Consider the following 20,887-nt stretch of genomic DNA (forward strand, 5'->3'; position numbering starts at 1 on the left):
GATCCATTCTCAGCTACCTGGCTGGGTTCCAGTAAGTACCACCTCTCTCAAATCTGACCATTCAAAAATCAGTCCTCATCAACAGTCTGGGAATTACCCAGCCTTGAAAAGCTTAGCAGACACTAGACGGTAGCCTTTTGCACGTTCTCCTTAAATTTCTAATGGTCAGCATGGGGAAGAAAGGGAGAAGCCAACCAGGGGTGAAAAATCTCAGCACTGGGGCACCTGGGTGGCTGTCAGTTGAGCGTCCGGCTCTTGATCTCAGCTCCGGTCACGATCTCCCGGTTCGTGGGTTTGAGCCCCGCCTTGGGCTCTGTGCCGACAGCATGGAGACTGCTTGGGATTCTGTCTCTCCTTCTCGCTGCCCCTCCCCTGCTTGTACTGTACTCTCTCAAAATAAATAAACTTTAAAAAAAAAAAAAAATTCTCAGCACTGCTCTCCTGACAAGAATGACCTGAGGCAACAGGTAACAAGTTGGGTTTAGATGGTGAAAAGTGGCCACTGTACAAATCTCTTCGTGTAACAGTCACCCCACCAGAGAGTCATGCACCCTAACTGGGAGGCTTTATCAACTTAGGGCTAGGGAGAGAGACAGCAAGTCCAATAAGGACGGAGCTTTGGCTTGCCTGTATATCTTAACATAGCTTCCCAAGTTTAGGAAGGATGAGAAAATGTGCAAAAAGGTCCTTCATATAACTTGTTACCCTCAACACAATCCCCAATCTACTCAATCACAGGAAGGAAGAGGGATAAAAGGCCTAGGAATTTAATAGGCCCCAAATTTCTAGAACTTACATCCATTATCTAAAAGGTAACGCAAGAGACCATGTGGAGAGAAAGAAAAGAATTTGCTTGTTTAAAGGCTTGACACCTTCTCCCCTATTCTAGCCCCTGTTTCCCAAATCTCTGGCCAGGATTGTCCCCTGGAATATGGCTACTTGCTGGAGAGAAACTCATTTTCCTGAAGTCACTAATCCAAAAGAGATGCTGGATAATATGTATATAAAAGCAAAAATAAATAAATATTATTGTCCAAAAAGGCTCTGTGAGTGAATTAAAACCACTTGCTTGTGAAACAGCCCGGGGTGCGGCTGAGTCCCACCAAGGGCAGTGTCAGGGCCTCGGCCAGGGACTCCCAGAGCTCGCCTGAGCAGGGTGAGGTAGTATGAGTTACTGAGGTGCTACCTTGTGAATATGCGAGATCCGAGGGCCCTCTCCCTCAAGCCTTCTTTGGGCAGAAACCCCTCAAAAGCCACTGAGAACGGAGCCAACCAGCCCCAAGGACTGGGCAGACTCCATCACAGCCACCCAGGGAGGGCCTAAACCAGCTGCCCTCCAATAGCGCCCCCTGGTGGCAATGCAATGACAGATCAGGATAAATTCCAGCAGGTCAAAGGTGAGCTGCCAAGGCTCCCGGCCAGTTAGTGTACAAAGTAAACAACGGGTTACCCGACTGGGACAGACAGAGCGCACATCCCGCTACACACCACGTTACCCAGGTCCCTTCAATCCTGAAGGGCTCACAGTCCATCACTCTGCCACCTCATGGGGTCTTCTCATCTACACCACAGGTCAAACACACTTCTAGGTGGGAGACTGGATGTAAATTAAGGCAAGGCTGCTGCTGTCAGAGACATCCCCACCTCTCCACCAGGAAACTCAAGCTCGACGGAGGCCGCCAGATGACAGGTGACTGTATCAAAGTGGCTCCTTGTCCTCTTTACCCCACAGGGAAGGCCTAGCAACCTGGGCTATAACTCCATAAAACCGTATTTCTTTGGAATTGAGGAGAAAGGAGAAACCTCCCTTCCTGTCCATCCCGGCTGCCACTTCTGGCAGCACCGCAGGCCACCTCTTCTGACTGGCAAGGATTCATCCCAAAGCGTTCTGACCTAAATAGAAAGCTTTGTCCCCAGTTTGGATCTAGCTGCCAAAAGATTTTACTGTCCCATCAGCAGATTAGAGTGTCGCAACAAGCAGGCACCTCCATCCCATCTGCCTTTTCCCTGCTGAGGGCTGGGCCGGGAACCTGAGGTGAGCTGCCCTGCTGACTAGTCTTTTCCGAACGACCACATTTCCAATATCTCTCTCACAGCTGGGTGTCCCAGTTGGAAATCTGGTACTAACACCCACAGTGAAAAGCCCTCTCTCCACCTCCTCTATTCAGTGAGGCCGTTGGTTGGATTGTTAGCAGCATAAAACCTATCAGTAAACTAAAACTTGAGAGGCTCGGAGAGAGGATCTAGTTGACGCCAACTGCCTGACCAGATCCCCAAACCGGCCTCAAAAGAATCAAAAAACACAGCCCTTCCTGGGCAAGAACAGGTAAGGAGGTAAACATGATAGGGCCGTCGCTTCTCAAATACAGTAACAGCTCGTGTGCTCTTTCTTCTTCTTTTCTTCTTTAAACACAGGACAGAACAGAATTCCTAGCAAGGCCAAACTGAAACTCCGGCTGGAGAGGGACCAACAGCCACTAGAAAATCAACGTCCTGGCTGCCGCCTGGGAGCTCCCCCTAGCTCCGCTGGGACCCAGTCAGCTGTCCGGGTTCTTTTCTGCCTCTTTGGAATGGATAATGTACATGAAGGTCTGTTCGATGGTGAAGTCGGGCGGGAGGCTGCCTTTGTGCACGCCGACGTGCTTGCTCATGAGGTTAAGGGTGGAGCTGTAGTGGCCACAGACCGTGCAGCGGTACATGAGGGCCCCCGAGTGCGTCTTCAGGTGGCACTTGATGGTCGAGCGGCCTCGGAAGAACTTGTGGCACACCTTACACTGGTACGGCTTCTCGCCTGTGTGGATCCGCCGGTGGTAGTTGAACTCGCTTGTGTGGGCGAACCTTTTGCCACAGACCTTGCAGCTATACTTGCTATTCCCAGCTTGGCCCTGCAGAGCCAGCTCCTCACTCAGGAACTCCTCTGCGGGCAGCTTCCGCTTCTGGAGAGCTGGGTGCTGCAGCCCAAAGCCAGGACGGGCGTCAAGGCCACTGTTGCACTTGTGCTGGCTGACATGGTAGCGATAGGCGGCCTCCGACTTAAAGCTCTGGCTGCACAAGTGGCAGCGGAAGAGGGCGTCTTCCAGGCTTTGGTGCACGGCCATGTGCTTCTCTAGGAGATGCCAGTCCACAAAGCTGTTCGCACAGACAGAGCAGGAGAAGACTGAAATGCCGAGATGGGACAGAGTGTGCCACATGAGGCTGCAGAGGTTGAGGTGGCGCTGGTCACAGACGCTACAGGCCTGGCCCTTCAGGTTTAGATGGTCCAGGATGTGCCCCCGGACCACGTGGAAATCTTTGGCCAGTGCCTTCCCACAGGCAGCGCATTTCAACTCCGCGGAGGCTGTCCCTGAAAACAAACCCAGCTTCCCAGACAGGGGATCGTTGGGGTGGACAATAATGTTGTTCTCAAATATCCCATCCCGTCGGTGGAGGGTCAGCTGCCACTGCGTAAAGAATTTAGTTTCACACATGTCGCAGGAGAAGAGGAAAATACCAATGTGGGACAGAACGTGGGTCACCCGGGAGTTTCGGTCCTGGAAGTGGGTCTCACAGACCTTGCAGTTGCCTGTCAGCAGGTCCACGTGGTCCCGAGCATGCTGTCGGATCAGCTGAATGTTGGGCTCTAGAACTTTCTTGCACACCTGGCAGGGCATGGCCTTATTCTCTCGGCTGTCACTCTCTCCAAAAGTCAGCTCATCCTCACTGTCGTCACTCAACTCGATCACCTCCTCGGCCGTGCCTGTCTCCTCAGTGGGGTCTTCAAACGGCAAGTCACCATCCCCCAGGTCCTCCAGCTGGAGCTCATCCATCTGCCCAAAGCCTGGATCTTTGGAGTGGTCGCTATTGCTCAGACAGGAGTTGGTCCCAGTGGTCATGTCAATTGCACTGTCAGTGGTGAAGAAACTGTTTTTACTGAAGTCTCCATTGCTCTGAACTTTGTATGGCTGGCAGCAGCTGGTGCTGGTTTGGATGCCCATGCTGACAGTGCCTAGGCCTGGCGGAGTCGCCATCCTGGGGACGGAAGTGAAAGGAGCAGGAGCATCATGGTCTTCTGTCTTTGGCGGCAGTGGCTGCTGTGGCAGAGGCAGGCTATGGTTAGTGTCACCGGTAACATTTCTCTCTTCGTCTTTACAGCTTCCTCCAGCATCACTAGGTAACACGTAGTTCCTATCAGGACCGAAATGCTCCCCACCAGCCCGGAGGTCTCCAAGGGGATAGGTAGGTTCTGCCGAGCTACAACTCTGGGCGCCAGAGTGGCTCTCACTGGCGCCGGTCAGGGGCTTGGCCACGGCTGTGCTCTCCAGGTCAGGAAAGGTGGAGTGGCAGGCCCGAAGGAGATCCTCCATACCCAGGCGTTCGGCCACCTCGTAGATGACCCCAACATTGATCAGGTCTGTGAAGAGCTCTGATGTGTAGACAAAGCTCAGAATCTTCTCAAAGTTGGCAGGGGTGATGAAGTCCACCACATAGGTCCTGGCGGCATCGAGCCCAGTGTTCAGGAAGAGGTTCTGGAAGTAGCCAGCTGCACAGGCCAGCACGGCTTTGTGGGCCGGGAAGGAGCGGCTCCCCACCACAATGGTGACATCGCACATGGTCTCCGAGAGCCGGCACTTGTTGAGTTCCTTCAGCAGGTTGTTGGGGTGGTTGGTGCTTTGCAGTTTGATCCTCATGCCCATCTTAGCAGCTCCTGTGAAGTTGCCTCTGTATCAGCACGGTTCACCTACGGACAGCAAAAGGAAGAGATGGATGGCCACACACATCCCTGCAGGCGAGGAGCTCTGCGGAAGAAAATACCGCCCGTCTGAGTGTTTCCAAGCCCTGGGTGGAGAAGAGCAGGAGAAAATGGACGTGGAGAGCTGGTCTATGCTGCTGGGCGCAATGACGGGACAATGACCTCTCTCCCTGCATAGTCACAGAGTCCTCCTAACAAAATCCAAAAGTATTGAAAAAAATCTGACAGCTTGGTCTTTAAGAGTCAGTAAGAGAGGTTGTAGGCCTGGTTGGACAGGAGCTAGTGCCTCAGAGCCAAGCCAGAGGCACCTTCTCAGACACCGTTTTTATTTCATTACCAGAGCCACGGCTCAGATTTTACTCATATTAATTTTCTAATTTCTTCCTGAATACAAGCTTTCCTATCTCATTGAGTACATTCACTTCTCTTACAATTGCCAAATGCCATATACATCTTGGGACACAATTACCAAAGCTCCATTAGCCACTGAGGGCAAGATAAGGTTGCTCTTTTAGTTTCCTATCAATGCTGTGTCTTTTCAGTCCAATAAACCTCTTGCTCATTCACGAGTTCCCATCTCTCCCTGCTACCTGCCTACTCTCTTGTCTCGCCATAGCCCAGAGCCATCCAGATAGTGTTCTGTCACCTTCTCTGTAAGCTGTGGATGAAGCTAAAGCACTCAGGACCCAAAGAAATAAAGCAGAGTAGAATAATACACTGTGGTATTTACTCTTACTTAAAAATGTGTTTTGTTTTGTTTTTTTTTCTTTTACCACCCTCTTTGGGACTTATGCATACGCTGACCAGAACTACCAGATTTTTACTTGATGCCCTAAGAAGGCATCTAATTATATAGGTAAGACTCCTAAAGGCTTCCCAGATCCCACTTTCCCCCCCTTTCGAGTACTGCATGCCTAAGGAAGACAAGCTAGCTACATTCTCCTTCAGTCTCACCACTCGCCCCGCGCGACACAGCCCCTTTCTCCACCTCACCACCTCCTACTAACTCCCAACTTTTGCTGGGGTCCAAGAAGCTTCTGCGCATTGCTGGGATACCAGTCAAGCATCTCCCGGGCCCTGGTGGCCACACATCAGGTCGGGGCACCGGAAAGCCTGAGTCGGGGGGTGGGAGGGAGGCAGACTGGGAACTTCCGAGAAGGCACCCCAACAATCTCGTGGCGCCGCAGTCTCCCCTCTGGAGGGTCGAATCCAGGAAGAAGGGCGTTGGATCGGGCGAGGGTGCTCCAATCTGGGGGCCACCGAGCACCTCGGTCCCTCCTCAAACGGCGGGGGATCCCCCGGAGCGCCTCCGGACGGGGGCCGGGGCGCCGGGCCGGACGGGATAGAAGGGATGGGCGGCGGGACCGGCCGGGGTCGGCGCGCGGCCGGGAATGATGGGTCCGGCCCAGGGGAGCCGGCAGGAGGGAGCCCAGCAAGAACGAGAGAAGGGCCGGGAGGGGGGTCGGGCCTCGGCCAGGGGCAGCCCTCGGCCCGGCCGCGCTTACCCGGCTCCGCGGGGCCCGAGCACCATCGCCACCGCCGCCTCACACAAAGGCCCCGGCCCGCCGTGCCCGGCCCGACGAGGAGGCGGCGCCGCCGGCCGCGGCCAGACTCTCCATCCGCCGCGCCGCTCGCCGCGCCGGCCCGGGCCGCCCCCGCCGCCCGGCCCGCAGCGCCCCCCGCCGTCCCGGAGGAGGCAGCGCCCCCCGCCGCTTGGTCGCAGCGCCCCCAGCCGCCCGGGAGGAGGCAGCGCCCCCCCACGGCGGGGCCGGGCGCCAGGTGGACGGGGCCGGAGCCGCCAAGACTCCGCCCGCCCCCAGCAGCCGGCCGGCCGGCCGGGCCCCCGCGCGCCGCGGGACCCCCTGCCCAGGCCTCACCTCCCGCCTCCGCGCGGCCCTGGGACCGCGGGCCCGGCCGCGGCGCGAGCAGCTGCGGGGAAGTTTCCAACTCCCTTGATCCTGGTTTTTCTGAAATGTTCTGATCTACCAGGTGGAGGACCATTCCCTCCTCGCCCTGGGACCCGGATAAGTGAAAAACCCTATCCCGACTCTACACTCATCCTCTACCCTGACCTAGGTCTCCTAGTCCCAGAAGCTTCTCAAAACTTCCACTATTGTGGTTTTGCAAAAAAGAGGGGGAAAGTAAGATTATTTGATTAATTTATAGTCTCCATTAGGCTGTGAGCTAGCTAGGCTGAGAGCTTCCTGAAGTCAGGGATCTGTCTCGAGAACTACTCAACGCAGTGCTTACCACATACTTCCTGGTCCTTATGATTGGTGCTTAATAAAGCCTGCTTGACTGAATGAACTTGAGGGCTGGGCCCCTGGTACACGCTCTTCTGAAAATTCGAGGATGCCCCTCCTCCCACCTAGGGGCCAAAGGACGGAATTTACAGGATCCCACTCCACCTTGGGAGCCCAAGCCTGTTTCCTGCAGTCTGTCCTCCCTGAAGGCGAGCAGAATTTGCCACCCCAAATATGCCTTTTTGGCATAAGGATTATTTTAGATTGCTTATTTTTAAGAAACAGCAGACACAGGAGAAGCTCTGAAAGCAGAATAGAAATTACATTTATAAGGGAAATCTCCATTTGTAAGGGTGTCTCCCTCTCTGTACGAGGAAGAGAAAATGACTAAATCTCCAGAAACTCTTATCAATGGAGAAGGCAAGACTTAAATCTGCCTAACAACCATACCCTTATTTACCATGCTTGACCTGAAAACCCTCCATAACTGGCTCTCTACCCCAGTATATTCTTTTGTCTTTAGCTAGAGATGGTATTTAAGGTGACGGCTTGGCCATTTTAGGGAGTGATTCTGTTTTCCTGGACATCTCCCATGTATACAGGAGGTATACTGTTGAGGCTACTCAACTTCTGTTTGTTTTTCTCCTGTTAATCAGTCTTTTATTATAGGGTGGTCTCAGCCAAGAACTTGGAAGGTTTGAGGGAAAATTATTTTTCTTCCATTATATCTTCAACTGTTTCTAGAGTTCAGTTGTGCTGCTTCTATCCACTCGTTTCCCTTAGCACTGCATCTACCCTCCAAATCCTCTCCTCAGATGCTCCTGCCCCAAAATTGTCATCAAACCAAAACTCCCTGCCCTCCCTGCCACCTCCCCTCCACCACCATTACCACCGAAGACATTAGCAGTCATGGGCATCCCATCCTCTCCCCTCAATACATAGGAACCCCTCAGGCTCTAGGACCCTTCTCTTTCAGCCTCTCTCCCAGCACATTCTGTCCACTGCCAGATGATAGAGAGCGGCCAGGCACGACCCCCCCCCCCCCTCGAGCAGGCGCACGGTAGAGTTCAGTAATTCCTCCATGGGTGAATGGGAAGAGGAGGATGCGCTGGAAGTTGCCAAGTGATCTAAGAAAGTTTGGCTATTCAGTAACCTCAGTTATCTTGATGCATTTGGGAGATTGGGTGTCCCTCGTTCCACAACCTCACTAACTGGTGTTAGATTATACCAAAAGCAAGTGTTCTACCAAATGACGCCAATCATGTAATATGTATTAGCAAGGAGATACAAAAACGGTCATAGGACCCTCTTGTAGTTTGGGGGGCAGACAATCCCACTTAGCTCTCTCACGAAAGGGTCACTTGGAAGCTGATACACGTTCCAGTGGCAGGCCAACCCCCACAGTTGGACGAGGTGACCGGGTGTGCCCCTAAAGTGGACCCTCACACAAACTGATAGACTCCACACCTCCAGCATGACTCTGAGACGTTAGGCTGCAAAAGTCTGGGGCCTCTTCAAGCTTCCTAACCAAATGCCTTAACTATCTCCGGGGGAGTGTTGACCCTGGTAAATGTACTTCACGAGCTAAGAAACCACCCTAAAGGTGTAGATTAAAGTTTATACTGTTTATAGTTGTGATATTGTGATTTATAATAAGAAATATATATATTTTTTATTTCATTACCAGAGCCTGTAGGTCAGAACACAGGTAACAACCTGGACATGAGAGGGCATCCCAAGCAATGGGCAGTCTCAGTGGACTGAACTCTTAACCTGTGGAATCTGATAATTATCTTTGGGTAGACAGTGTCAGAGCATTTCTTGTTAGTGTGGCGAAACCACACCTCCACACACGTTGGAATTAGTCCAGAAACTTAAAGACTGAAATCTTTTTAAAGTAAGAATCACCATGCAATCCCAGTCACACACACACACACACACACACACACACTCACACACACACACACAGCTAAGTGGAGAAGCCACAAATCCGGTCAAGGTCTTATTGGCCAGGTCTTCTTAGGCACCAACCTCTTTACAACAGGAAGAGGAGGGCCAGTATTCTTTCACACGTTCTCCAAGTACAAAAACAGGAATCTGACTTAAAATTTGGCTTCCTTTTTCCTGGAATCCCAAGGACTGCAATTTTTGTCAGCCCCACCAGAGAGCAACCTTTCTGCATTTATGCTCCTACTTGGCAAAGCACTGTATCATCTCAGCACACACGCCCATCTCCCAAGTCTGAGCAGAAACAACTCTTGAAGCTTTCATGACCTAAATAAATTCCCCAGACTCTGCAAAAGTTACCCCACTTTAAAACCTAGATAGATCATTTTGAAAAGCCAATATGATGAGTCACTGAAGAAAGGCTTGAGGCTCTGGGGTAAGAACATTCTTTGACCTGTAGCAATAAACCTGACCTAAGGGATGCTGAGTTGAGCTTTCTCTCCTCCCCCATCCCCACCATTCAGCTGTGGGTCCAAAGTTGCCCCATTAAGGTTCTGGGAAGAGAGAACTTTCACTGGGGTGAAGGAATGTAGGAAGCGACCTCTGGCTCCGTAGCCCTGTCTCTACACTGCCTTGGGAGAATGGAGCGTTGATGTTGTAGCAGGGTAGTTCAGGGGGTACTGCCAGGCCCTGCACTGGGCTAAAATACAGAGCCTGAGGATCTCCCAGACTGTTCCCTTAGGGTACAGAATACCTCCTTGGGATCCCTGGGCTTATATATTCTGTGGACTGCTAGACCAGTGCTACAGGGGCTGGTGTCAGTTGCATTGTAGAGGAGTCTGAGACAAACGTTTTCCCTTTATAATAACTGAAATGGCCAGCTGACACTGAAGATACCTGCTCCCTTCTTTCTTGACCTCTGTAGTAACTTCCCCATCCACACCCCATTGTTTGCTTGTCCACCACTGGCTCCACTGTAAACGATGCGTATAGGTCACCGTTACAGGATCCATGCTCGACATTTGGAGACAGAAAAATGGTACAATTCAATAGATGCATCCTCCTCTGTGGCTGGGTCCTTGCACAGCCTTGACCTCCCTCTCCTTCTCTAAGTAGAGTCAGATGCAGGGACTGATGTCTCCTTGGCTCATCCTAGAAATACAGACAAGCCATTGAGAATATATTTTTCCTTTATCTGAAGCTAGTCAGTGAAAGTCTTTGACCACTAGAAACCATCTTCCAAATTCATTCATTTACTATTTCTTAAATGTTTATTTATTTTTGAGAGAGAGAGAGAGAACATGAGCAGGGGAGAGGCAGAGAAAGAAAGGGAGCAGAGGATCCAAAGCAGGCTCTGTGCTGACAGCAGTGAGCCGGATGCAGGGCTGGAATTCACGAACCGCGAGATCATGACCTGAGCCGAAGTCAGATGCTCAACCAACTGAGCCACCCAGGCGCCCTTCATTTATTTTTTAATTACTAAATAAATCTTCCATACTAATTGTATGAAGCACTGCTGAAGGCACTGTTGGGAAAATTGATATGTGTGCCAAATAAAGATGCTTCCATTTATATATGATATATGCATGTGTGCATACATGTATGTGTATATTACGTAGCTCGAAGAGTCAAGGAAGAGAAAAACTCACCCACCAGCCAAATAAATACATCACTCTAGGTCATATGTGAAAATCTTTTATTGTTGAGGAATGGAAAGAGATGTCATAGTTTTAAATGTAGGACACTTACATTATCCAAGGGGATCTAGGGTCAATGCCCACTAGGATTGAGGGTGCTCACTCTGCAGTTTCTCCATCACGGTGAGGTAGAGGGATGGGGAAGGAGTCAAAGCACAGGAGTGTTACGAGGTGGGGGGGCTGGGGGGCGAAGAAAGGGAAATAGAGCACGTGCAGCTGGAGGTTGGGAGGTGGGGGGCACGTGTCTTCATGATGCAGCCCACGAGTCCAGAAGTGGAGTGCTGAGGAGCAAAAATGAAATCACATCTTCTATCCTGTAAAACTCCCACCGACCACTTGTCGGGGAAGCAGTGGGGTATGTAAGGGAGGAAAAGAGAACAGAAGTCTCAGCCCTCAGCTCTCCCTGTAGCCTTTGAACTGGAGGACTGAACTCTTCTAGCCGCAGGAGCTTGTTCCTTCCCAGCTGCAAGTTTACCATGCTACTTATTTTTTTTTTTTTTTAAGAGACGGAGAGGGGCAAAGGGAGAGAGAGAGAATCTTAAGCAGGCTCCTGTGCTCAGCATCCCATGAGTCAGGCAAACTATAGCCCCATTCAACGTGCCTGGGTGCTGATGCTTCCCCAGGGTCCCCCAGTCCCTCCTCCTCTTTCCAGAAACCTCCCAGAGGAAGAAGAGGCCCAGGGATCACTTCCTTTGTTAGCAGTTTCACATGAATGAAATCAGATGACACAATGATCTGTGTTGATCTATCTCATCTAATCTCCTTTAAATGCCAGCCTCTGGGGACTTTATGTGCTATTCTTCCTGGCACCTAACAGGTTGAGAATGCTCCATCAGTGGTGACATTATGAAGGCTGTAATTATGAGACTGGCCCCTCTGAAAGAGCCTAGATTCACCAGCGAGCATTAAAAGTAGATTTCCACAATGCACTTGTTTCCACCATTTGTATAAAATACTATGGCAAAATTGCACTGTAATTATCTTTATGGCCAATGCATAACGCTGGGGGAGACTATGTCATCCAGATATAGCTGCCCGTATAATTATCTGGCGGTCGGCAGGACTGAAATAACCGTCTAATGAGAGCAAAATGATACGGTAAGTACCATGTAATCAGCGAGTTACGGTTATTACGGCTCTTTGTGCCCTCTCACCCAACACTGAATGGGGGGCTAGACCTAGTCTCCGGGCCCAGGGAGCCATGCACAGGCAGTTTCATCGAGAGCCATCGAGAGCTCTTGCTCCTCTGCTCTCCCCTGAGACCGGTGACTGCGGGTAACAGGGATACAGGGACAGGGACAGGAGTCTCTCTGTGCTCACAGAGGCTTCCCGATGCGTCTCTTTTCCTCCCCCCACACCGTCTTTCTTCAGAATGCAAAGAAACCCATCAGTTGGGCCGCTATTGCCGTGTGGGGGAAGATGGGGTTGACACGGTAGTTTCTGTGTTTTGACTAGACGCTTCCCTGGGAGACTCTCATACTCGAACACTAAGGGAGAGATCTGTCAGCCCACTCAAGCCCAGGGTCCAGCCGAGCCAGCTCTAGGCAGACAGACCAGAGCCAGGCAGGGGGGACACTGGGACATTACCCATGCCTCCCAGATGGCAGTAATCCTAACACAGCCAACACACAGCACTATGCACTGTGTGCCAGGTACTGTTCTGAAGACTATCTACGCTCAATCCTCAAAAGTACAACCCTGCAAAATAATATCCCTCCCACTTTTCAGATGAGGAAACTGAGGCACAGAAGGGTTATATAACTTGGCCAAGGGGACAAGCCAGTGAGCTGCAGATCCAGGATTCAAACTCAGGCTATGCTCTTATCCATTTTGCTACACAAAGCAACCAAGCTAGTTACACCCTGTTAAATTTCAGAGTTCCTTGCATTTCTTCCTAAAGCACTCTTGTGAAGAACTACACGCTGGACCCAGTCACTGGAGATTCTGAATGATCTGAAAGGTTTTAGCCCACCTAAGAGGCAGAACACTTTACGTACGAATTGTAATAATTGTAATTATTGTGCCTGTAATTTTCAGATGATGGTCTCTTCATCTTGTACGTAGATAATAAGAGAATGGAGTCCAAACAACAGAAGTTGCCCATCAGAGAAGCCACAGGAGAAGCCCCTCTCTCCCCATTCCCCACCACTAATGCGTGCTCATGAGTCAGCCAGGGTCCATGATACAGGGGAAGAAGAAAGAAAGAAGGGTGTGTATGAGTGAGCACGTGTGTGCGTGTGAGTGTGCATGTTCTTACAGACCAATATGCACCTCTAAGTGATGGTGTGTTTGGCCAACAGTGTGCTGGGCACTGGCAGTATATTTTAAGGCAGATTTATGAGTATTAATGCCTGTAGCATCAGAGGAAATGCCTTTGTGGTAACCCCATTCCCCCCTCCCTGCTCCCACAGTCCCTTTCCTCTCCTAACCAACAATTCTTACCTCATTCCACACTGGGGGGATACTTGAGGGTGCCAAAGCTGGGGACATTCTCTTGGTTTACATCAATAGAAGTGTCTGGGATAAAGTAAACAGTGTTGTTAGGAGAGATGTTTTTGAATGTGACCTTCACCCTGACCCAACAGCGAAGGGCTAGCTAGCCATGAAAGACAGCGTTGGAAGACAGAGTCGGGAACAAGAAGCACATTGTGTTTGGGAGATAGGGAGGAAACAGATTCCCCCAACTCCTTCCCAGCTGCAGCAGAACTATCTTATAAAGGTCTCCCCATTGTGCTCCTAGGGAGAGCTGGACCATGGATCCAACCCGATTGGGTAGAAGGGCCAAGGAACCCTCACTGTAGCTAAGAAAAGTCCTGTCTTTCCCTCTGGTGACGAATATGAGGCACTTGACTTCTGCCATATCTTTGCCAGTAGTACCCTAAACCCTCCCACTGTACCTCCACACACTCCTACCTGGCTGGCTGTTCCTCTTGCCCATAAGTCCCACGAAGAAGTCGTGCATGTCACCTGTAGAAAAAGGACCAACATTGCCAACAGTGATAATGGGTGGTGGGAGTGGGGTGCGGGGGGAGAGATGTGTCAAGACTTCTGAAATCGGGTTTCTGATCTTTGGTTCTTTATCATGCCACAGCTTGTCCCCCAAGTTAGGGGAGCAGGCTATCCCCTAAGCTCACCCTCTCTGCCCACCTCTCCCTCCTCCACACTTCAAGAATTCTCTGCCCCCACAGGTGCCTGGCTTAGAATCTTCACAGCCACCAAGAGATCCTCTTGGTTCCCAATGACCAGCTGATGAAGGGAAAGTCCACCACACTCCTCACACCTGCTTCCTCCTGGTTCCCAGTGACCTCGCACATCCAGGAAAGACTGGCTGAACAGTTGCAGCTGGCTTATTGTCTGTGCCAGCTGAGACGGGGCCAGCCAGAATGGTCACCGGGCCCCAAGCCCATGGAACGCTAGCTAGCAAGCAGTCAGCAGAGACAGGGAGGGACAAGAGGCTACTCACGTTTCTGGGGAAGTGGCGATTCCTTAGGATCTGTGAAAGCAAGAACAATGTGTAACTGGGGAATAGAATCTGGAAAGTGACAGTTAGAGGGGATTCAGGTCACAACCCTCAATTATTCACCAAGCCATCTCCAGTCTCCATCCCACCTGAAGGCTCCTCCCAAGCCTATTTAATGGTCAGAATCTTGCCCCCCACCACACTTCCCCCAAGGCTGCTTCCTACCCACGCTAGCCTTGCTCAGCATTTTGAGCAATCCATCCAGAGAGACTGAGCGGCTGTCATAGAGTTTCCGGAGCAAAGATGGAGGCAGCTGGTAGAGGTCCAAGTCCTTCTAAGGGACAGAAACAAAGAGGGCTGAGGCTCACACCTAATCCTCTTACCCCTCCCCACAAAGAACAACCTCTTCTTGAGCCCATCACAGCTAAACCTGACATTTTGTTTCCTTCAGGATTTCCTTTGGTTTACACTGGAAGAGAAGTGGGCTCTCAAACTGTGGTCCACGGAACAGCAGCACCACTGCTGTGGGCTCATTAGAAATACTTAATCTCAATCTCAGTCCTACCCCGACCTATTAAGACAATCTGCGTTTTAACCACGCTCCCAGGCAACGCATATACACAGCAAGATTTGAGAAGCGCTGGTAAAGAGAACACAGTGGGCATCCCTGTAGGCAGACCAAGTGTCCTGGTTTGTCCAGAACTAAGAGCTTCCCTGGGATGTGGGGCTTTCGGGGCTTATGCTTGTCCTGGGAAAACTGGGACAGTTGGTCACTGTCTCCCAAGCTCAAAGGAGACTGTCCCTTAGGGCTCTCTCCCATCTCCTGCCGCCTCTCAGTGAGAAGGACCATTGGTTCTGTTCTCCTTGGCACATCAGGAACCAGTTTGCCCAAGGATGTGGTTGCCCCACTATGGGAGTGAGCCATGATTTCTGCCACTCCCAAGAAAGGCCCATTGGACAGAGCAAGCATCCTCTGTATTCCATGATTGAGTCACAGACAGGACTCAGTCCTTGGGATGGGTGTCAGTAGGCAACAGGGGCGCATCTGCAATCCTGAAATTCCCCTACTCTGCAGTACGTTCGTGGATGTTTCTCTGCCTGTGGTTCCCACCACCCCTCATTCTCTTTTCTTCTCCATAGATTTCTGCCTCTGGTTGTCTCTCCCTCTCTCTTTTCTACACTGAATTTAGATTGCCTGGAAAACAGTGTGTTCAGAATGACACCTCCTATCCTCTACAACTGAACCCCATTCTGGACCAGGGGCTCTTCGTTGTCTTGCTGATTTTTTTTTTTTAAGCAGCCTGGGCACAGCAGGATGGTTGTGGGCACACACCACACAGCCAGTTAGTTGCAGCTGCAGAGAAACAATGACAATGATCATGTTTGGAGATTCTCACCTTGAATCTCAGCGGTGCCTCTCTCTCCAGAGCCCAGGTGTCCTTAGGCTCCCAGGCACACACACAGCACATTTACACAGATGCACCCTGCATATACCAACCAGTTACCCGGGCACACATATACCCTACCCTCATCTCACCCCAATTTCCCTCATCCTCACAGACCTTCAGGGAAAAGGGGTGAGATGGCAACCTCTCTCTTTCATTGACCACCTGGCCCAAGGTCTTGAAGCAAGCTCGCTTTAAAGAAATATAGCCAGATACTCTGACCATCTCCAGCTGGAACTGTGGGCTCTGAGCACAGTGTCAAGCCCATTTTTGGCACTCCTTGTGTATTTTTTATATTTTTGAACTGCTTCTGGTCTTTTGGATCTGGTGCAATGGCCGCCACCTGCAAGGCTGCCAGCCTGGCGTGCCCCACGACACATATGGATGAAGACTGATTTCTCTCTTTGCCCTGCGCATGACATCCTAGGCAGCCACTTTTCCCAAATTGTTCAAATATTCTGCCCACCTCCTGTAATGAGATGCTAAACAGATCTGAGCTGGAGAGGCAGTTAGACTTCACACACTGAATTTGTAATGAGTTCCACCTATAATCATCTTAAAAGCATGTGTACCAATGTAATTGCTGCCATTTCAAAACCTTGAAAAGACTCCCTCCCTGCTCTCCCCCTGTACCCCTTCCCTGACAACTCCTGTGCTTTTTCTTAGAGAAACTTTGGAAATTGGGGCCTGGTCTGTTTCGTGGAGATTTTACCCCCTATCCTGACTAAGCAGAGGCTAGAGCAGGGCGAGGAAAAGGAAAGAAGAGGTTAGGGCTTAGGAACACCTGAGGTTACTGGGGGTGGATGAGCAGAGCATATAGGAATTTATTTGAATTTTGAAAATAAAATAATACACGTAACTGATAGGTAAAATAGCATATAAATGACCATTTGGGAGAGAAATTCTGAGTATATTTCATACCATCCAAGGAGTGGAAAGGATCTGCCCCCTGTAGAAGGATAGCAACTGAGCTGGACCACCCTAGCTTATGCTTCACAGTATCCCTAAGTCACTGATCAACCAACCAAACAACGTATTGGTAGGGCACTTTTTAGGTACAGGGCTATCAAAGACACGCAGAGGGAGAGAGACACTTAGAGGCATCCCTAGAGACACTGAGAACGGGAGACCGCCAGAGTCAGAGAAACCCACCCTCTGATGGATAACCCGGGTAACTCCCACCCCACCTTCCTCTCAACAGCTGTGGAACAGGCATGGCACCAGCTCTCATGACGCTGCCTAGGACTCTGCCAGAGTGGGCACAACCAGAGGGGGCGCCTTACCTTGTTGTGGCCCCCACCGGGCACCACCTGCTCCCGTGAGTCCTCACAGACAGCCCCCAAACCGTGAGCCAGGCTAATGGCCAGAATGGCTGCGAACAGCAGGGCACTCCTCATGGTGCCTAGGAGGGCAGAGGGACAGGACAGGGGTGCAGGGAGGATGCGGCATGGTGCAAATGCAGGAGACATTATGCAACTGGCAGCCTGGCTTGATCCTGCTTCCCCAGCCCCCAAATCCACCCCCCAAGCCCTGTTCTGGGGAGAGTATCTCTGAGCAGGAGGGCCATCCTTTGGGTTCAATTTCCCCACTCCCCCACCACACATCTCCCCAGGCTGAGCACCTGGCAATGAGCAATGTTGCAAAAGTGCCAGATGCTAGTCTTCCAGGGAAGATGATAGATCCATGGGACACGCACCAGTCTGTCTTCATAGCTTGAGGAGGGATCCTGGATTCTATTTTCCAGCACTAGGTAACCCAGACTTAGGCAAAAACTTTCTAGTATTGGAAGGATCAGTCTGAACCCGCAGGCTCCAAACATTACTGGTTTTTAAACCCTACCGGTGCTTTCCGCTCACCTTCCCACTACCCTGCTCCCAGATCAAAAGCTGCCACCTTTATTCCCTCCGCTCCTTTATTCCCTCCTAACTCTGGCCTCTGTCCTTTGGTGCCAACTCCAGTCCATCCGACATTCTCCCACTCGTGCCTACCTGTGGAGTAGCTTTGAGCCCAGGGCAGATGGTCTAGCAGGATCAGGGAGCTGGTCGGCAGCAGTGCCCACTCCCCACACGCTGGTAGTGCCGCTGCCTCCCTCCGTGCAGGGAGTGGAGGGGATCTGAGGATGTGGCAGGAACACCGGCCCAGCTCCCTGATAAAGGCTCTGGGAGGGTCTGGGGGAGCCGGAGGAGGGGCTGTGAATCACCAATCCCAGGGTGGCTGGAGGGGAGGGGGGAGGCTGGTGGAGAAAAAGGAGGATATAGGCTGCAGACACACACACACACACACACACACACACAACCACACAAACCCTGCAGTCAGCTGGAGTTATCCAGCAGCCCACTTTCCAACAGCCCCTGAGCTGGGCACACTAAAGAATGATGTTGTATATGCTTTGTCCCAAAATTCCCATGTGGGATCTAGCTCAATAGGTGTGGTCCTTGAGTCTCTTTCTACTCATTGTTCACTCACCAGCTCCTCACCCTTTAAACCTTCAGACTCAACTGCCGGGCCAGAAAAAAATCAGGCAGGTGCTTCTCTGGCCCTTCCACACCACCAGGATAACTAGGTTCAGGCCCCTGAGCATTGGGAGGTAAGTCTGGCATCCAGTCCCATTCTCATTTCTCCCTCTGTCCTCCTCCCAGCTGCAGCTGACCCATCACCTTGGTCCTCAGGCCAAGTGAGGGTCAGTACTTCTCCCCTGCTACTGAGTGCAGAAACTTCCCGTGTCTGCCTCCCCCCAGCACTTCAGTGCGAATGCGTCTCCCCATGCCACTCCTTCTCGACCCTTGAATCAGCCTGATTTAGTTGCATTCTTTCAGAGTTCTAACTTCTATCCCTTCTGCTATAATGTTGGAAAGGAGGAAGAGAACACTGTGGCCGAACTGCCCCCAAATCCTTGCCTGGCCTGGCCTGGCCAGGCCCAGCCCAGCCCAGCCCAGCCCAGCCCAGCCCAGCATTGATCTCTTAATTGCTTCTTTTTTTCTCACAATTACATGTTTTCCCAACTCTAGTCTGTCTCCCTGTGGCCCAGGCATCTTCTCCCCAGACATTTCAAGCCTCTCCTTCAATGGCCCACTCTGTTGAGGGTGCTTATAGTGCTCACTTCATTCCTAAGGTAGAACCCCAGGGGAGAGTCAGATTCAGAGTGGGGATGGAAGGAGAAGATGCTGCTGAAGGGAAAGGGGTGGGGCGTAGGGGGAAGTGAAAGCAGCTTCAGAGCCATGTGTCACTCTTAGCATTTCCTATTTTTCAGGTGAGGAAATTGAGGCTCAAAACGTTCAGTCTTGGGGCACCTGGCTGGCTCATTCGGTAGAGCATGCAACTCTTGATCTTGGGGTTGTAAGTTCAAGTCCCACACTAGGGGAGTCTCTACTAGTGTAGAGATTACTTAAAATTTTTAAAAAATCTTGGGGTACCTGGGTGTCTCAGTCAGTTGAGCGTCCGACTTGGCTCGGGTCATTATCTCACGGTTTGTAGGTTCGAGCCCCACATAGGGCTCTGTGCTGATGGCTCGGAGCCTGGAACCTGCTTCGGATTCTGTGTCTCCTTTTCTCTCTGCTCCTCCCCCACTCACACTCTGTCTCTCTCTGTCTCTCAGAAACAAATAAACATTGAAAAAAAAAATTTTTTTTTTTAAATCTTACAAAAAAATTCAGTCTTGTGCTCCATGACACATAGCTTCTGGAGAAGAGCCACAAATTCAGTTTTGGGCTTTTTTCACTCCAAACTTCCCTTTCATTTTACTGCAATGCTATGAATTTTGACCAGTAAGGAAGCAGTTAACTCTCCCAGAGGAAGAGTTAGTCCCCTCTCTAAGAGACCTGGAGATTTGGGGACTTACACTCTACTACATTGTGGGTTGAGAAGAGAACCGCAGCAATTGGGTACTTACTAAAAAGACTCCCCATTCACCAGTGCCTTCCCCAATCACCCTACTTAAAATGACCACCCTTCTATAGCCCATATCCCCCTTCTGTTTCTTCTCTTCATCACTTATTACATCCAACATGCTAAATGCTTTACTTATAGTCTGTCTAGCCCACGCTCCACCAGAAAGTCAGCATCACATGGGCAAGGACTTTTGTCTGTTTTGTTTACCATGAATCCCTAGCTCTATAGTGTTTGGCATATAATAGGTGATCAATAAAAATGTATTTATAAAACAAAAAAGGAACCCTGAGTCTTCCTTCTTGTATTGCAGCCCACAGTGTGGATCCTCCATAGAGCCTTTCAAGTGCTGCTAGTGTCCTGAAATGCTTGTCTCTCCCCTCCACACTCTCAACACCCCACCCACTCTAGGACTTGGTCCATACTGAGAGAAGTCTGCCTGCACATGGCCCCCCGTTCACCCCTGAGGGAGGGCAGCAGCTGGGTCTCAAGGCTCCTTTATTATGTGAGAGGCTGGTGGGGCTTCATCTAAAGCTTCCCATTACCCAGCTAATTACAGGGCTGTCTGGGCCAATCATGGGCCAGGACCCAGCGCTGGGACCCTTTGGTGGGAAGAGGGTAAGAAGCTGGAGCTTGTCTACATGGAAATGACATGGCAGGTTCATGCCTTTGAGAAGATCAAGTGCTGATCCCAACTGGATGTAGCCATCTTCTACCTCCTCTCCTCCCCCTACCAATCTGGAGAAGGAAGTCCAAGCTAGGCAGGCTGGAGGGAACTGGGGGTGCAAGAGGAGTAGTGTTAGACTGTAAGGACTAAAGCCTCCTGGGTCCCATTTAAGGCAGACTCTCTCTTCCTCCCCAACCCACCGGTCCCTGCCCCCAAGCTCTGGCATCAGGGAAACAGGGCTTCAGCAAAGGTTCACCATGAATAATGTCCTTTGATGATGCAGCATCTCACAGAGGATGGCGGGAGCCAAGCATGGGGGGAGCAAGGGAATGGCAGGGAGAACTGATCACCCCTTGATCTCTGGGAGTAGCAAAGACTTGAAAGAGCTAATGCTAAACTAAGCCAGAGAGGTGATGAAGGAGGGAGGCTTTGAAGGGCTCTGGCAGGCAGGGCTTCATCTTGCCCACAGACCATATGCAAATGGCATGTAAAGTAGGTGTTGCAGCTACAGGGCACGTAGGGGTTTTTTCCTTTGACACTTTTGATTTGAGCCACATCTCCAAGGACTATCACTGGCCTAGAGGAAGAGGGTCCCTAGCAGACCCTCACTCTGGAGCTCCTCCCCTTTGTTGCCGGGGTGGGTGGGGGGACGAGGAAAATGTGTGTTGCATTGAGCTGAGCTGAGATTGGATTTGTGGACTGTTCTTGGGGGTAGAAGTGGATGCTGTGTATGCAAGATGACCCGCATATGCCCACCATATACACAACTGGGGTGCAGCATGGGGGCTCCTTCAACATCCTGGGAGGGGTGCTG

The 20,887-nt window shown here is 51.1% G+C and overlaps 2 protein-coding genes across 2 annotated transcripts; both read right to left on the minus strand.

Moving 5' to 3' along the window:
* Positions 1–359: 359 nt before the first annotated feature.
* On the minus strand, positions 360–6,308 carry ZBTB39 (zinc finger and BTB domain containing 39). The gene is made up of 2 exons (XM_042992566.1): positions 6,235–6,308; positions 360–4,717 (listed from the first exon to the last, which is right to left on the minus strand). Exon 2 carries the CDS (start codon positions 4,671–4,673, stop codon positions 2,538–2,540), a length of 2,136 nt encoding a protein of 711 aa, XP_042848500.1. The 5' UTR covers positions 4,674–4,717; positions 6,235–6,308; the 3' UTR covers positions 360–2,537.
* A 4,290-nt stretch (positions 6,309–10,598) lies between these two features.
* On the minus strand, positions 10,599–17,628 carry TAC3 (tachykinin precursor 3). The gene is made up of 7 exons (XM_007081525.3): positions 17,510–17,628; positions 16,805–16,923; positions 14,302–14,410; positions 14,080–14,109; positions 13,530–13,583; positions 13,059–13,133; positions 10,599–10,897 (listed from the first exon to the last, which is right to left on the minus strand). Exons 2-6 carry the CDS (start codon positions 16,916–16,918, stop codon positions 13,060–13,062), a joined length of 381 nt encoding a protein of 126 aa, XP_007081587.1. The 5' UTR covers positions 16,919–16,923; positions 17,510–17,628; the 3' UTR covers positions 10,599–10,897; position 13,059.
* Positions 17,629–20,887: the final 3,259 nt, after the last annotated feature.

The sequence above is a fragment of the Panthera tigris genome, chromosome B4, assembly GCF_018350195.1.
Source record: "Panthera tigris isolate Pti1 chromosome B4, P.tigris_Pti1_mat1.1, whole genome shotgun sequence".
Classification (NCBI taxonomy): Eukaryota; Metazoa; Chordata; class Mammalia; order Carnivora; family Felidae; genus Panthera; species Panthera tigris.

What these genes read in the sequence shown, in the direction of transcription:
- TAC3 (XM_007081525.3), bottom strand. Translation starts at nt 16,918, where the DNA reads ATGAGGAGTGCCCTGCTGTTCGCAGCCATTCTGGCCATTAGCCTGGCT. An exon ending in CCGGTGGGGGCCACAACAAG is followed by an intron (nt 14,411 to 16,804) that starts GTAAGGCGCCCC and finishes TCTGTCCCTTAG; the next exon opens with AAGGACTTGGACCTCTACCA. An exon ending in GCTGAGCAAGGCTAGCGTGG is followed by an intron (nt 14,110 to 14,301) that starts GTAGGAAGCAGC and finishes TTGCTTTCACAG; the next exon opens with ATCCTAAGGAATCGCCACTT.
- ZBTB39 (XM_042992566.1), bottom strand. Translation starts at nt 4,673, where the DNA reads ATGGGCATGAGGATCAAACTGCAAAGCACCAACCACCCCAACAACCTG.